Source organism: Hylobates moloch, unplaced genomic scaffold, assembly GCF_009828535.3.
Source record: "Hylobates moloch isolate HMO894 unplaced genomic scaffold, HMol_V3 SCAFFOLD_22, whole genome shotgun sequence".
NCBI classification, from domain to species: Eukaryota; Metazoa; Chordata; class Mammalia; order Primates; family Hylobatidae; genus Hylobates; species Hylobates moloch.
The window spans coordinates 4,032,734-4,049,771 of NW_026652297.1; the positions used below are offsets into that span (position 1 = coordinate 4,032,734).

General features: G+C 56.4%; 1 protein-coding gene across 2 annotated transcripts; it reads left to right on the forward strand.

Annotated features, from left to right (window-relative positions):
* Positions 1-84: 84 nt before the first annotated feature.
* LOC116461620 (rap guanine nucleotide exchange factor 3) lies at positions 85-12,496 on the forward strand. Of its 2 annotated transcripts, XM_032143367.2 has the most exons (18): positions 85-200; positions 476-564; positions 866-944; positions 1,178-1,328; positions 1,414-1,496; positions 2,142-2,181; positions 4,976-5,057; positions 5,368-5,514; positions 7,452-7,549; positions 8,015-8,140; positions 8,232-8,413; positions 8,659-8,749; positions 8,863-8,913; positions 9,835-9,922; positions 10,395-10,459; positions 10,901-10,955; positions 11,055-11,126; positions 11,463-12,496. In XM_032143367.2, the coding sequence occupies exons 1-18, from the start codon at positions 106-108 to the stop codon at positions 11,579-11,581; spliced, it is 1,713 nt and encodes a 570-aa protein (XP_031999258.2). In that variant the 5' UTR covers positions 85-105; the 3' UTR covers positions 11,582-12,496. The 2 variants fall into 2 exon arrangements, with proteins under 2 accessions (XP_031999258.2, XP_031999261.1); XM_032143370.2 differs by lacking the exon at positions 85-200 and having other exon boundaries at positions 253-564; positions 900-944.
* The last annotated feature ends 4,542 nt before the right edge of the window (positions 12,497-17,038 follow it).

A 17,038-nucleotide genomic window follows, 5' to 3' on the forward strand; every position in this document is an offset into this window, starting at 1 on the left:
GCTCAGGGGCTGGAATGAAGGAGGCAGATGAGAGGGTCTAAAGCTGGAACATTATGTGTTGAGCATGGGATGTGGCTTGTTCTCCAGGATGTGGAGGCAAAGACCATGCGGCTGGAAGAACATGGCAAAGTGGTGCTGGTGCTGGAGAGAGCCTCTCAGGGCGCCGGCCCTTCCCGACCCCCAACCCCAGGCAGGAACCGGTAACACACCTGCCACGCTCCCTCTGCACACTGTCTCTCCTTTCATTTCCCACTCTTTGCTCCCTTCCCCTGTGTCATATCCTTGCCCTCTGGCCACCCGTGGGTGGAGAGGTATTGAGGGACCAGGATGTGCCTGCTGAGCCAGTCTCCTCCCCGCCCTAAGGTGGGACAGGGCTGGCTAATCGAGAAAAATGATGTAATTGATTATTGATGTCTGCCCAGATGTGGGAGTGGGGAGTAGTGGCACCAGTCCAAAGATTGGCCGTTTCTGCTAGGTATACAGTGATGTCTGGCACCCCAGAGAAGATCCTAGAGCTTCTGTTGGAGGCCATGGGACCAGATTCCAGTGCTCATGACCCAACAGGTAAGGGCAAGAGACACCCTGCCTGCTTTCTGACTCATTGGGTGGTCCGTGCAGCCTGGGAGAGAACCAGGTACCCTGCATCTGACCTCACCGAATGCTGGATTGGTCTGTACAGCAGTTGGCAATAAGTCCTCTTACCTGTGCTCTTGGCTTAGTGGGGAGCACTATCACAGGGGCTGGACACTGCTGGGACCTTGCAAGTGGTGGGATGTGGGGAAGGGTCCTTCCAGCTGTCCATACACCTGTGCTCAGCAGACTTGGCCTCTGAAGCCACCTCCCATCCCCCCACCCTGTCATACAGAGACATTCCTCAGCGACTTCCTCCTGACCCACAGGGTCTTCATGCCCAGCGCCCAACTCTGCGCTGCCCTTCTGCACCAATATCCTTCCAGCCCCAGGGGGATGGCGTGCATAGGGGATAGGGTGGTGCGCATAGGGGATAGGATGGTGCGTGGGGTTGAGAGAAAAGCTCACCAGCGTGGCTGTGCTGAGCCCTCTAAATGCCAGCCTGCTGTGAGGCCCAGCTTGCCAGGGGCCCTGGGCATCCTGCCCCTCCTTTGCCTCAGGTGGGTGGCCCTGGTTGGATGTTGTGGTTCCCTTGACTGGTGCCCACCTTCCATGCGGAGCCTGCGGGTGGCAGCGAGCAGGAGCGCAGCACCTACGTCTGCAACAAGAGGCAGCAGATCTTGCGGCTGGTCAGCCAGTGGGTGGCCCTGTATGGCTCCATGCTCCACACTGACCCTGTGGCCACCAGCTTCCTCCAGGTACCTGGCAGTGAGGCACAGCGGGGCTGGGCTGCCCGGGGTGGATGCAACTACAGCCATCTCAGTGAATCTTGGCTCTTCTTAGAAACTCTCGGACCTGGTGGGCAGGGACACCCAACTCAGCAACCTGCTGAGGGAGCAGTGGCCAGAGAGGCGGCGATACCACAGGTGATGCTTTGACTCTGTTAATTTGCCATTTCCATAACTGGCAGTGCCACAGCGACCAAGGGCATACGCTCTGGAGTCAAGCACTTGGCTTCAGATCCAGGCTGCACCACTTACTTCAATTCCTTGTTCTTATCAGTCCCCTTGCTGTTCACCCTCACGCCACACGTCCATCCATTCTCATGCATCATGCACTCATTCGTTTATTCATTCTCACATCCTGAGTGCACCTGCTGTTCTCACTTCCTTCATTGGGCATGCATTTATTACCAAATACCCTCAGTGCCAGCTTCTGCCAGCCCCACCCGGTACATTTCCTAGACTTTCTCTTCACCTTTGCAGATATTCCCACGGGAGCAGCTGAGATTCAGGGGGGTCGGGAGCTCATCTGAAACAGCACTCGATCTGAAACCCTGGGTCTGCATCTGCCTTTAACTTTTTCCTTCCCCTCCTGGCCTTGGAAAATCACAGAGTCCAGGGACCTGGTTTCAAGACCGTGTTTGCCCCTCTTTATGTGATACTTACCTGGTCGTGCTTACCTCTGAACCACTGGTGAGGGCCGGGGGGGAATCCAGAGCTCCAAGGGCCTCCCTGCTGCAGCCCCAGGGATACCCGGGCTCACTCACCTCCCTTCTCTCTTGTCTGCAGGTTGGAGAATGGCTGTGGGAATGCATCTCCTCAGATGAAGGTGTCTGCCTGGCCCCAGCTTCTTTCCTCTGCTCCTCCTGGACTGCAGGCCCCTCCTTCACCTCCTGACCCTGAGGGGCTCTGTGTGCGTGGGAAGCTCTCCTTCCACAGACACACCCTTGGGTCTGTGATAGGTGTTCACGGGGCCCTTGCTGCATGTGGTGCCCTGGGCCAGGCCATGCCAGGAGGTGCAGAGGCCTAAGGTGGCCTCCCTCCTCCCCCACTCCCTGACTCAATGGGCCTTTTATTCCTTTTGGGAGGTAATTCATGCCCACAGGTAGAGCCTGGGAGATGAGGAATGGTGGCTGGAATTGGCCTTTGAGGCCCACGGGGCTCCTGGTGGCCAATGCTGTGGGAGCTCAGAGGAAGGCGAGGCCCATCCCTGGAAAGTCAGAGGTGGCCCCAGGCCATTCTCAGCTGGGGCTTAAAGGGAAGCAAAGAGGGGATGAGAAGATGTGACTGCAGCCAGGATTTGGTTGAGGAATGGTGGGAGAAAGAACTGGAAAGGTAGATTGGGTTGGTGGTGGGGAGGGCTGCACTGGGAATAAAATCCAGGGGCCTCACCGGCCAGCAGGCTCCCCATGGTCCCACGCTACTGTGTGTCCCAGCCCCTGCCTGCTGGAGGCTCTTACTGGCTTCTCCTCCGCAGGCGAAGCCTGTTCTCCCCTTAGGGCCTTTGCACTTATCCCTTAGCCTAGAAGGGTCTTTCTCTGGCTCTGCCTGACAGGATCCTTCTCATTCTCCTCTCAGCCAAATGCTGGGTTCCCAGACAGGCCCCCTCCCGTCTCCCTATCCGGAGCACCCTCCGCTTTCTCCCCACCATGCTCTGCCTTGGTGACCTCTGTGATGTTCTTCAAAGCACTCTCGCCATGTGGAGTTGTTTTCTTTGCTACTTGCTTTCTGTCCTTTGGTATCTCTCCCATCCCACTGGAGGGTTGACTTCCCTCCTGCGGGCCCCCACCTCCGCTTCTCCGTGCTCACATGCTGCCTGGCTCTTGGCTGACGCTCAGAAACTGATGTGGGCTCGCCCTCGCGGGCCGGGCACTGCGCTAGGTGCTGACGCTGCACTTCATTCAACCCTGGCCTGCGGGGCTGCAGTCAGGCAAGGGGCAGAGCAGTTAAACAACCTGTGATGTGCAGTGACATGGGACACTTTCCCTGAATGTGCACTGGAGTCGGCTCTTCCGACTGTAGTTGGCTCCTGAAAACGGGAGGAGAAGAGCCAACTCCAGTGCAGATTCAGGGAAAGTGTCCCGTGTAAGCGACTACTGGAGTTGAGAGCTGCAGGGGGCGAGGGTGGAGGAAGAAGAGGATTCCTGGTGGGCAAACCCAGGAGGAAAGGGAACCCAGGAGGAGGATCCCTGGAGGAGCGAGAGTAAGAGCAGGACCCCAGAGCAGACAGGAAGTGGGCAGGGCCCCCTGGGCCAGGGACAGGGGTCTGATCTTTGTCCTAAGAGCAGTGCAAACCATTAAAGGGGTTTGAGCCAAGGTTGGCAAAGTCTGATTTGTGTTTTGAATAGGTCAGCTAAAGAGCCTGGGCTTTCTCCAGCAGACAATGGCCGCCATTGAAGCCGAGTGCGGGAGCTTCACAGGGCTCTGGTCAGGCAGATTGGAGGAGGAGGCCTGGAAGCACCTGGCAGGGAGGAGGAGGAGCACAGTTGGGCCATTGGGGTAGATAAGGAGTGAGGCCTCGTGGGCAGGTGGAACTGGAGTTAGCCTGGGCAGGGGAGGAGGGGGCACGGGAGACCCATTTCAAAGAAGAATCCTGAAAGCAAGATGACAAACTATGGGAAGTGTGGAGGACCCTGGAGCCGGGGAGAATGGCTGGGGAACAGAGTGGTCTGGGAGGCAGGATGCAAGGATCTGATGGGTATATGGAGTGTGAGGTAACGGATCACTCATGTGGAAGGATGCAGGGGGTGTTTGAGACCAGGGTTTGGAAGAGAGTTCAGCACTGCTGGTAGTTTTGGGAATCACCCATGTGCAGGCGACACATGAGGCAGTGAGGAACTCTGCAGCGGTCCCTGAGATTTGGAAATGTAGGGAAGAGCAATGGATTGAGGTCCGAACCTGGAGGATCTGCCATATGCAGAGCTGGGAGGAGGGACAGAGTCAGTACCAGAGTCGGAAAAAAGCAGGGTGGGAAGGGGAACCTGCGTCAGGAGCCTTGCCTGGCAGGCGCTGCCCTGCCAGCAGAGGCCTGACAGTGGTTTCCACGCACTGCATCCCTGCTGTGGGCTGGGACAGGGCTGCTGACACAGTCGGAGCACAGAGGGGGAAAGGAGCAGGAGGGATTCCAACTCTGCCAGTTAGCTGCTGTGTGGCTTTGGGCATGTTACTTAACCTCTCTGAGCCTCATTTATTTCATCCACAAAATGGAAATAAAAATAATACTTTTGTATTTTGTCAAAGGTGCATTGTGAATATTTAGATCCTCAGAATAATGCCTGGCTTGTAGCCAATGGTAGCTGGAGGGAAAGGAAGAGAAAACCAAAGTCAACAGCTGAAGGATTTTCATATTAGAACTGCTCTGGACCTATGTGGCAGAGGCAGAAGCACACACACACGGAGGGGCATGGATTTGCCCTGCCCTTAGACATGTTGTGTCTTCTCCTGGAGCCTTGGTCCCAGGTGCCTCACCTGAGCTCAGGTGAATGTGGCAAGCAGAGCCCTCTGGTGGTGTGAATGCTGTGTGGTGCCCATGCTCCTGGTGACACAGGGCCCTCACAATCCCTCCCTCTACACTCTCCTCTCATGCCGTCCCAGCCTTATTTTCTCGTTCCTCTTCCTCCCAGGCCCGGAACTTGCCTGTTTGGCTCCCTAACCAGGACGAGCCCCTTCCTGGCAGCAGCTGTGCCATCCGAGTTGGGGATAAAGGTTGGTGGTCTGAGCCAGCTGGGCACAGCCCGACATCTGCACCCTGCTGTCTCTGCCTCTCTTGTCCTGCTGTCATCACTCTTGACCTCGGTGTGCCTGGGCCAAGGTGGCATGCTGTACTCCTCAGGGTCTGTGTCCCAGGCTGCTGGCCAGAGCTGCCTCCTGCATGCCTCTTTTTTGCTCAGGGCCTCCCCACCTGCAGCTCAGCCTCTTGGGGATCCCTCCCACCATTACTGTAATAGCTGCCCTCTCCCTCCTGGGGTGGAGATCAGGCAGCTCTTCCCACAGCTCAGTCTGGTCTCCTCTTCAGTCCCCTATGACATCTGCCGGCCAGACCACTCAGTGTTGACCCTGCAGCTGCCTGTGACAGCCTCCGTGAGAGAAGTGATGGCGGCGTTGGCCCAGGAGGATGGCTGGACCAAGGGGCAGGTGCTGGTAAAGGTCAATTCTGCAGGTGGTGAGTTATGCCCCTGGATAGACCCCACGGGAGGGTGGCCCCTCGGATCTGCACCCAGGTTCCCCAGTCAAGATCATTGTCATCATTGTCATCTTTCTGGTCTTCCTCAGTGTGAATGATGGCTAGCATTAATGGGAGGTGGAGTGCGTCTGTTCGAAGTGCATTTCATGCAGTGTGTAAGAGCATGAGCTCTGGAGCCTGCTGCTTGCATCTGGCACCAGCCCTTTAGCTCACCATCTGTGTGTCCTCTGGCAGGGTACTTCATCCCTCTGTGCTCAGTTTTATCATCCATAAAATGGGAATAGTAGGAGTACTTGCCTCCTGGAGGAATTGTGAGGATCAATTGAGTTCATCTATGAAAGCATTTAGAATGGTGCCCGGCACATAGTGATACATAAGTATTAGCTGCTATTATTATCATCATTTGTGTTTAGTCATTTAATATGAAATAATAACAATCTCATGAGATACAGGTACTTTTATCCTATTTTCAGACAAGAACACTGAAGCTCAAAGGGCGTGAGCTATTCCTCAAGCTCACACAGTGAGAGTAGCTGGTCTTGGAACTTAAGTAGTCTTCATTTGTTTAGTCACTCAGCAAACATTTTTGAGGATCAGCTATGAGCCAGCAATACGTTAGGAGCTGGAGATACCACAGCAGGTAAAACAGGTCGGCTTGATGGTTAAGAGCATAGACTGTGGACTCCTAGCCCTGTGAAGGCATCTTAGACTCACCATTTACTAGCTGTGTGATGCTGGGCAAGTTGCTTAACCTCTCTGAGCCTGCATTTCCTCACCTGTCAGATGAGGACTGTAATTGTATCTACCCACAGGGTTGCAATGGCTACTAAGTGAGCTAATGTGTGTAAAGCACTTAGCACAGGGCCTGCCACACAGTCCGTGCTGAGAACATGGCGGGCTCAGGAGTAATAAGATGGGCCTCCAGAGAACCTGGAACATTCAAAACCACTGTTCTCTGCGGAGGGCACGGGCCTGACAGCTGGAACCCAGGGCAGACAAGAATTAGGGGCGTTCAAGAAGTGGGGATGAGAAAAGAAAAGCCTTCTCCCTTCAGGAAGTGGGGAGAGTTGAAGGCCACCTGTGTGCCCTGCCCTGGGAAGCACTGCCCTCTGCTGGCCACCTGGTGAGTTGCAGTTGCCCAAAGGTCATGTTTATTGAGACCCTACTATGTGCCAGGCACTGTTTAGAGCACTGATCTCCAAAGCACTTGGATCGACACCCATGTCAATAACCAACATTTAATTAAAACCCACACCCCACTGTGTGAATATTTGTTTGTAAGTAATACACATATATTACTACATTATGTCATAATAAAGATAGATAAAATAGAAATTGATGGAGTAGACATGCAAAGCAGGTAGGAAAAATAAACATAAGTAGAAGAGCTCATATTTTCCCCAGGCACATGGATGATCTGATGTACCTTACTTTGGAAGTCACTGCTCTAGGGACTGGGGACTCAAGCACGGTCCTAGTCCACGAAGAGCTGATGAAAATCAACATCAAGGCTTATGTAAGACATTTCCGAATTTTCAAAGGGCTTTTATACATAGCATGTACTTATAGCTACTATTTATCTACATTATTTTATTTGACTTATGAAATAGTTGGGGCAAGTCTTATTGTCTCCATTTTACCAGGGAGGAAAGTGAGGCTGAGGGAGGCTCAGACCCTGCCCAGGTTCTTCCGGACTCACTGAGAATCTTTTCTCATCCCCTTGGATGTCCCTCCCTGGGCTGCGTGGCTGCGTGGGCACATGCACCTGTGTATTCTGAGCACCCACCCAGGACTTCAACCCCGCTACTGGGAGAAACAACCTCTCAGCCTCCCAAACAGCACCTCCACCCTGGCCTCCAGCTGGTCCCTGGCCTCCCTCCCTTCACCCACCCAGGCCGCCTCTGCTGTCTTTGCAGATGCCATTGGCCTGCAGCCAGATGCCCGTGGTGTGGCCACATCTCTGGGGCTCAATGAGCGGCTCTTTGTTGTCAACCCACAGGAAGTGCATGAGCTGGTAGGGACCAGGCAGGGTGCCAGGGCCCAGGGAGGAGATCTATTTTGAGTGTGGCAGGGGTGGATTCTGGGGAGGGTCCCAAGAAGAAGAGGTAGGAGGGGCCTGGCTGTGGCTGCTGCTGGGTCCTCAGCACACAAAGGAGTGGGCCTCAGCTGATGGGGGATTTCCCAAGATTGTGCAGGGCAGGGGCTGGTAGCACTGGTTGGGAGCTCCCAAGGAGAAAGAGGAGGACCTGCCCTAGTTAGGGGTTCCCCAGGAGACAGGAGCCCAAAAGGAGGGGTCTCAGCACTGGGGAGCTCTGTCCTCCAGCTGCTGTAGCCCCCTAGAGACCCTCTACTCCCCGCTCCTGCCCTCCTAACCCTCCTCCTAACACGAGCATAGAGTCCTTGCCCCAACCCTGTCCCCCTGCCCTGTGCCTTTCCCTGGATTCCTCAGGCAGCCCCCTGAGCACTCTCCCACCCGCAGACCCCACACCCTGACCAGCTGGGGCCCACTGTGGGCTCTGCTGAGGGGCTGGACCTGGTGAGTGCCAAGGACCTGGCAGGCCAGCTGACGGACCGCGACTGGAGCCTCTTCAACAGTATCCACCAGGTGTGGGAGGCAGAGCTGGGGGAGGAGAGCAGGCGGCGGGGCGCCCGGCTTGGCTCAGCACTCGCTGACCTCTCCTGCTGCCCCCGCCCAGGTGGAGCTGATCCACTATGTGCTGGGCCCCCAGCATCTGCGGGATGTCACCACCGCCAACCTGGAGCGCTTCATGCGCCGCTTCAACGAGCTGCAGTACTGGGTGGCCACCGAGCTGTGTCTCTGCCCTGTGCCCGGGCCCCGGGCCCAGCTGCTCAGGAAGTTCATTAAGCTGGCGGCCCAGTGAGTCCCTGTCCAGTGGGTAGGGCGTGGCCAGAGTCCCCGGGCTACCTTCTCCTAAGCCCCCCTCTTTGCTTAGTATGTTGCCAAATCTGCCACCCTATTTGTTCCCTGGGTCCCCTGGAGCCTCTGCCTTCCCACCCCATCCAGCTTGGGTCTCTGCAGAGGCTGGCCTGGCTGTTGTCTGGGGGCACTGTAGGCGTGGCTGCTTCCCTTACCCTGAGGGTCTCTGGGTCTTCTGCTCACAGCCTCAAGGAGCAGAAGAATCTCAATTCCTTCTTTGCCGTCATGTTTGGCCTCAGCAACTCGGCCATCAGCCGCCTAGCCCACACCTGGGAGGTAAGTGTGGTCTGGAGGGCCCCCTCCTGAGGTCAGGCCTCAGGCCCTCCTGGGAGTGCTGGATGGGGTCGGGCCTCCCCCAGAGCAGCCGCTCATCTGCCTCCTTTTCACAGCGGCTGCCTCACAAAGTCCGGAAGCTGTACTCCGCCCTGGAGAGGCTGCTGGTGAGTGCTCAGCCCTGCCCGGCCTGGCTCTGCTAGGATCAGCTGGGCTCGGCCCTGCCCTCCAGACACCCTCACTCTTGGCTTCCCCGCAGCCCCTCTACCCGTCCTTTGTCACTTTCAGGGTTCCCAACCCCGGCCCAGGGCCTAGCTCCGGCCCGTGAGTTTGGGGAGCTGGCTGAGGAAGGGGTGTTCAGCACTAGGATAGGGGTTGCACGGTGCACTCTGGCCCTCAGTGTGTGCATGGGGGCAGGAGATCCTGGGTGAAGACTGGGCTGGAGCATGTGGGTGTCCGGTCTTGGGGTCTGAGGTGCCAGGGCAGTGTCAGGGGCTCCAGAGCCCAAGGGCCTGGCATGGAGCACCCCTGGTGCACCAGGGCCTGTCTGCCCCTTAGGAACTCTGAGGGGCTTGTGGGCTAGACCAGTAGAAGAGGCGAGGATAGAGTTGGGGGTGGAACCTCCCACCTCCAGGAACTTTTGAGGATTTTGAGGGTTTTGACTGTTCTGGAGAGAAGCAGAGAAGAGGTACTTCCTCAGCATGGCCTGGGAGGTCTTGAGAGAAAATCCACCTCATGGGGCTGAAGGGATTCAAAGGAGTTTACTCTCCAGAGAGAGAGAGGGAGAGAGAGGGAGGGACACAGAAAGAGACAGGGATAGAAAGGGACAGAGAGATGACAGCGACAGACTTTTCCAAGAAACCTGGGGCCCCTGTGACTAACTGCTGTGAATTTTCTCAGTGCTAATGGGAGGTTGGAAGCCCCGTGTTCGCCTGTGACAGAGCCTGGGTGAGACCTGGGGCTGAGGAGAGGCTGAGCTGGGGCCTCTGCACCTGCTGTGGGATAGGCATGTGGCCCCTCCTTGGTTGGGTGGGGTCTGTGGTGGCTTAAGGTGTGTGCAACCCCCTCAGTGTGGCTTCTTCCCCTAGGATCCCTCATGGAACCACCGGGTGTACCGACTGGCCCTCGCCAAGCTCTCCCCTCCTGTCATCCCCTTCATGCCCCTTCTTCTCAAAGGTAACAGGGCTTCCTGCCTCCATCCCTCCATTCCCCCCTTCCTGCCTCCATCCCTCCATTCCCCCCTTCCTGCCTCCATCCCCCATTCCCCCCTTTCTAACTCCATCCCCCATTTCTCCCCTTCCTGTCTCCATCCCCCATTTCTCCCCTTCCTGTCTCCATCCCCCATCCCATGCCTATCTGTGTGTGCACCCACACTGCTGGAGAGGTTATACCCCAAGTGCTGATGCCTCGGGGAGTGCAGAGATGAATTAGGAGTTCTTAGGCTGGAAGAATGAAGACATCCAGACAAATACGGGCTGCCTTCAGGGCCTGAGAGATACAAGGAAATGCTGCTGGGGCTTGGAGGGGGCAGAGGCAGGGGCTATATGGAGTGAGGTAGACCCAAGGGAGCCGTTATGCCCTTCACCTTTTCTGGGTTACAGGAGGGCAGAAGTTTGGGGACCTATGAACAAAACCCATCTCTTTGCAGACATGACCTTCATTCATGAGGGAAACCACACACTAGTGGAGAATCTTATCAACTTTGAGAAGATGGTGAGTCCAGGGAGAGCAGGCGCTCACTACTAACATAGGTGGAGGACATGACGGTGGCCTGGGAAGGGGCAGGGCTTGGAGGCGGCTTAAACTTGTTATGAATAATATGAGGATGAATATTTACTGTGTAATAGCCCCTGCCTTATTCCACTGCAACTGGGTCTGCCAGGGTGCCAGCCTCAGACGTCTCACCATTCAATGAGAGCCCTTCCAGCCCTCTTCTCTCTAAGCCTTTCTCTCCTGGCCTCTGCCTTCTGTCCTCTGCCTGGTCCCCACTGGGCCTCTGGGTGTGCTGGGGTGAAGTACACGTGACGCCCCATAACCAAGGATCTTACAGCCCCTGATCCTTGGTTCAGAGGGAGCTTGGTCTCCCTGCTGCTGCACAGGGCAGGACAGGGTTTCTCCCTCAGGCAAGAGCTCATGCCCCGGTGTTGTCCACAGAGAATGATGGCCAGAGCCGCGCGGATGCTGCACCACTGCCGAAGCCACAACCCTGGTGAGAGGGCAGGTCCCCGGGGTGGGAGGTCCCCCACCCTACATCCTCTGTGAGGCTCCAGGGTGGCCCTGACTCCGTGACCCTCCCCACCCCCCGCAGTGCCTCTCTCACCACTTAGAAGCCGAGTTTCCCACCTCCACGAGGACAGCCAGGTGGTGAGGATTTCCACATGTAAGTGGTGGGCAATGGTGGGTGGGCAGGGAGGGGGTGCTCATGGTAGTTACCCATGGCTGGCACATCCTAGGCACTTGCCATGTGCCAGGCATGGAGCCCGGCCCTTCCATACTTGATGTTGATAATGTTCAGACTCTGTGCTCTGAGCCACGGGGCTCTTCGGTCCGCTCACCCGTGGGGTGGGCAGGGACAGCCGTCTTTAGGAATTGGTGATGGGAAGTGGTTGGTGGGTCGTGGAGGGCAAGAAGGCAGATGTGATATGGCTCCTTGGAGGGGAAAGGTTGGGTTCCACAAAGGGGCGTCAGTGCCTCCCTGACCACTGTCCTCCACCAGGCTCGGAGCAGTCCCTGAGCACCCGGAGTCCAGCCAGCACCTGGGCTTCTGTCCAGCAGCTGAAGGTCATCGACAACCAGCGGGAACTCTCCCGCCTCTCCCGAGAGCTGGAGCCATGAGGAGGGGCTGGGACTGGAGCTGGAGCAGGCACTTGTGGCCGGGAAAGTCAGGGTGTGCTGGGCCAAGATCCCCACAGGCTGGCCACAGCTGGGCAAGGCTCTCTGTGGAGTGGACTCGAGTCCCTGGAGCAGGCAGCGTGGAGGCAGCCATCCCCTGTGATGACTGGCGGCTAAGGAGGACCTCGGAGTGGACCCCAGCCAGGAATAACGAATGACCCAAGGCCAAGGAAGGGAGGACAGAGAGGCCCCAGGAGTGGGTGGAGAGTGGAGTGCGCTGGGACGTTGTGTGCAACAGAGAGCTCTCCACACCAGGTGTTTTCCAGATTCTGTGCCTCTGGCTTTGTTGTCCAGCCAGGCCTGCAGCTTATTTTCACAGTGGACACACAGAGAGAGAGGCTGCATGTGTGTACTGTGTGTGGCAAGGGCAGGACCTTGGCCTAGGGCAGGGGCCCCCTGCTTTCTTTCCACAGCATCTGAGATAAACAGCGGGCAGTGGGGCTGCGGGCCTGTGTGGTGGTCCCTGAGGAGCTTTATTGTTACTGTCAACATAGTGGTCTGTTCCAGGCCAGCCAGGAGGGGGTGTGGCAGAGAGGCTGAGGCCCCGCCCTCTGGGAAGGAGCTGTGGAGGAGAAGCAGCCCCATGCTGGGCACGGGCCAGGCTGGGTCCAAGATCCTGATGCCACCCAGATGTGCCTCCAGGACTCTCACCAAAGGGCGGGCTGGAGCCTGGAGCCCCTGTCAGCAGCCAGCCAGGGTGACCATCAGCTCCCCATGGTGGTCCAATAGGACTTTACAGTCCAGATGCAACTGGCAGCTTCCTCCCAACTGCAGTCCCCGCTCTTCCACACTTGCGCTCGTCCTGGCCTGTTGGGCCAGGCTTCTGGGGTCTTCTGGGGGTGGCTCATGACAGAAACAATGCTGAAGCTTCCGCAGAGAGCCCATCGCTTGTTGAGGCCTAACAGACTTCCAGGAAATAGGGCTTATCATCAGTGTTGAGAATGGTCCCAGCAAGCTCTGGTCACACGAAGTCCTCTCTTCTCTGCCCCTTCAGCACCTCCCCTAGGAACCAGCTACTGCCAGGACACCTCCTGTGAGGCAGAGCTCACCCAGGAAGCTCCAGGGACTCCACCCTCTTGCCTCGCTATTGCCGAGTCCTGGCAGCAAGAGGCACTTGTCTGGCCAGAGAGAGACCTCAACGGCCCCTGGCATGACCCCTGAGTAGGTATTGAGGCTGCAGGGCCTTGGGCGTCCGGAGGCAGCTGGTATGGCCCCTCTGCACTTCAGCCCCATGGATGTGGATACACAGGCCTGCTGCTTCCAAAAAGGGTCAGAGCCTTTAGCAGGGAGGCAGCACAGCTGGGCTTAGACCTCAGGTCACTAAGTGAATCTCAGCAAGTCAGTGAACAGTTCTCTGCCTTCATTTCTCCACCTGTAAGCCAGGTATGATAAACGCCATCCAGCGCTTAGTGACAGACACATAAAACTGTAGCTCCTGCCTCTGTAGCAGAGGTGACAGCCAAGGGCAGTCCTGTGCTATCCAGGCCTGGTAGGGGGGCAGCCTCGCCTCAGGTGAGGGCTGAGGGAGAGACTGAGGTGGAGCAGATGACAGTGGTAACCAAACCAGTTCCCTTGCCATGGGTGGGGACAGAGGAGAAGCACGGAAGCATCCGGAACTGAGCAATCAGGACAGGAAGCTCAAGCCTGGGTGAGTCAGGAGTCCGGGGGCTTTCTTAGCCTCCAACCCATTGTCTGCTGGTGTCTCAGCAAAAGCCAGCCAGCCGGCCGCGGCCCTTCGCTGTCCTTCAGACTCCAGGGTGAGCCCAGCCCGGCGACACAACGGAAACCAAGTGCCACGGGGGTCGGTGTCCTCCACCAGCATTTCTCCTCTGGTCACATCTACGTCCTGATGGGACTTCTCCCTCCTCCTTGGACCGTCAGCTTTACAGTCCAGACCACCCTGCAGCCACCCTGTGGCCTCCCAGCTGCCCCAGTCTCCTGGGCAGGACGCCTTTTGAGCCTGTTGGGAGAGACCTTGCCAGGAGAATGGTGCCCAGGGCAGGCAAGAGGACACAGACTTTGGGAGCTGGAAGAGCTGCGGCCCAGGGGGCCGGGCCACTCCCAGAGGACAGGAGGCCCAAAAGCAGGGAAAGGCTCCATGTTACGGTGGCCCCATGCTGGGAGGTTGTGCTGGCTTCTGTCTCCCTGACTGCCCAGGCGTGGGGTGGGGTGGGGCAGGAGGCATCCTCTGGTGTCCCCTAGCAGCCCGGGCTGTGTGCAGGGGCTCCCATTTTGTGTCTCAGCTGCAAGAAGGCCACAAAGGGAGGAGGGGCTCACGGGACTGCTGAGAAGAAGGTGTGAGGCAAGGGAGTGTGGCCCTAGATCAGTCCTTTAAAAAGCCTCTGTTACCTGAAAGGAGGTCAAGCAGAGAGGAATGGCTGCGTGTGTGTCCTACGGGGCAGGACAGGACAGAGGGAGGTCATTGTTACACACACATCTCCCCTCCTTTCCTCCTTCCCCTCCACTTCCCTATGAAGGCCTGAGGCAGGCTGTGGCCAGGCTCAGGCCCTGACTGTGGGGTACACACCAAGGAGGGCCACGCCTCCCCACAGAAGGGGTGGAGCGGTCAGTGGAGCCAGCACCCTCTGCTGCTTCAACATCTCCGCCTGGAGCCAGCTGTCCCCTCTCTCTCAGGCTCCATCCGAACAAAAGCAAGGCACAGCCTGAGATCCGGCACCCCATCCCCCTCCACTCAGCACTGAGTTAGAGCTGGGTGGGGGCATGTCTGCCTTCACACGCTGCCTTATGGCCTTTGTGTCTCCAACAGCCCTCAGCCTCTGGCTGCTCTCCTTCCCAACAGTCACAAGATTTACCATGATAATAATAGGTTAAGACTTGAATAGTGTTTTCATCTTCTTTCATCTTCACCGTCTCACGTTATGTTATTTTTATCCTGCTGACAGAATAGTTACTACAGGTATTTTTACCCTGGTTTTACAGTCAAAGAAACTGAGGCACAGGCAGGTTTGCCCAAGGTCACATAACTGCTTAATAGCAGGGTAGACAGGTGAAGTAACCGGATGTGTATCAGCCATGCCCTTTCTCCATGCCCCCGGCACTCCCCATGACAGCTCCCTGAATCCCAACATTTTATTCTTTTGTAGGATTAGACCCAAGCATATAAATTCCTTTTTCCCTCTCTCCATTCCCACATTCTTTTATTTTCACGTACTTACTACAGGCCTTGTAGGGACTCTGTGAACAAGACAAAGGCCAGGCGCTGTGGCTGGTGTCTGTAACCCCAATGCTTTGGGAGGCTAGGCGTTTGAGACCAGCCTGGGCAACAAAGCAAGACCCGGTCTCTATAAAAAATAAAAATTACCCGGGTATGGTGGTGTGCACCTGTAGTCCTAGCTACTTGGGAGGTTGAAGTGGGGGGATCACTTGAGCCCAGGAGTTCGAGGTTACAGTGAGCTATAACTGCACTTGTCCTTTCTTTGGTTGACAGAGAAAGACTCTTGTCTCTAAAAAAGAAAAAACCAAGACTAGTAGTTCTGGCCCTCATGGGGTCAATCATCCAGCTAGGCAGCCAAGTCTATCAGTAACAGAAGATGCCGAGGGATAAGGTCCAGAGCAGCAGAATCCCAGGGCTGCAGCATCTCAGTGCTCACCCCAAGCATTGAGGCCCAGAGCTGCTCCCGTCAGAGCATAGGTTCATAGCCCCAGCTCCCCTGAGTCCTGCACACCTCTGTCCCCTGAGATGGGGATGCTCTCCACTCACCACTGGCACAAGCCACCTGAGTAGCAGGCAGGTATGGTGGCTGGTGGCTGCAGCAAATTCTGACCTGGCAGGTGTCCTCAACCCCTTTCTCTCTTCCACAGACCTATAGGCCAGAAAGTACATGTCTTTCCAAAATGTGTCCTAGTACCCCAACCCACACTCAGTATTGAGCTCCTCCTACATCTGTCAGGCCATGGAGCTATACTAAGTGTCCACCCAGGCCTGTCCAGTTGCTGCAGCCAATTCAGGCACCCTCCTCTCAGATTCTGGACCCTTCAAGACCTGAGCTGTAGCCTTCCTGCAGCACACAGTCTGCTGGCATCTGAGGGTGAAGGGGCTTGCAGGCCAGGGCACAGGTGACTGCTGTCCCTCCCAGTGATGATAAAACTGGATCATCCTGAGCAGCCGAGTCTGACTCAGCTGCACTTAGAAAGAGTCTTCTCTCCCATGCCTGGGGGCCTTCCTGGAGCAGGTGCCTCGATGGGGTCGGGGAGGATGCTGCTGGTGGTAGCTGGTAGAACACGGAGGAGCCTGGTGACTCCCAGAAGAAGACAGAAGGTTAAGCTCACAGCTTGGACCCACTTTTTGTGCTAGGAGGTGTGGGATTCTGGTTGTGCGTGTGTGTGTAGACTCTGACCAGTGTGCACCCTGGACCAGGGAGCTGGATGCTTCAGGCTTCACCCTGACTCTGCCTGCTTTGCTCTTGGCCCTTGGAGAGCACCTGGGTCTTGGTTTTCTCACTGGAGTGAGTTGCAGGCAGCTAGAGCTGTTTTGGACTGCGGAATGGAGGGCTGTACTGGCTTTCCTGGCACTTAGGCGATCCTAGCTGGCAGAGGAGTAGAGACAGGGTGCCTTTTTAGGGGGCCATGACAACAGGATATTTTAAGCTTACTTGACCACCCAGAAAAGTGCCCTGTCCACCAGAGTATAAGGCAGCATAGGGGGATCCCATAGGTGGGCAGTGTGCTGGGGCAGGGGGGCCTCCATCTCTCAGCAGCCCTGGGCAAGGCGAGCGCCTTCCTCTCCCTGGGCCTCACTTTCCCCATTTAGAAACAGGAATTCGGATGAGAAGTGTTTGAGGATCTATGAGTTTGGCAACTCAGGGTGTCAAAAGGGGAAGGGGTGTAGGCCCCTTTAAGCGTCTTCCCCATGGTGGCTTCCAGCCATAATTGCTCGTGGGAGGGATAGTGAGCTGCAAGCACTGTCTTATTGGAAGGGTTCTCAGAGCTCCCTACCCGAGTGTTGCTCCCTGCTACCCGCCTGAGTGCATGACTGCTTGCCTTCTACTCTTTGAGTTCTAGTTGTCAGTAGAAGGCCCCTGTTATGTAGATACATAAGTTGGGAAGATTCTAATGGCCCAACTGTAGATTCTAATTAATATTTCTAATGGTCACTTTTAAAAGAATAGAAAAAGAAGAGCCTCGAGGCAATGGCATTAGGGGAATTTTAATGGCATGATCAGGTGGCAAAGTCCAGAGATGATTACTTAGGGTGGGAGAATGTTACAGGGGTCCTGGGAAACAGGGCATCCAGGGTGGGAATCAGAGGGAGAGGTAGGTGGCCAGTTTCACCCTCTCAGCGTTGCTGGGGCTGAGCCCTGCAGGAGCAACCTGTGTGCTGGAGGGAGAACCTGCACGTGCAGGCTGGACTCTGGTGGCCCACAGAGAAGGTCAGCAATC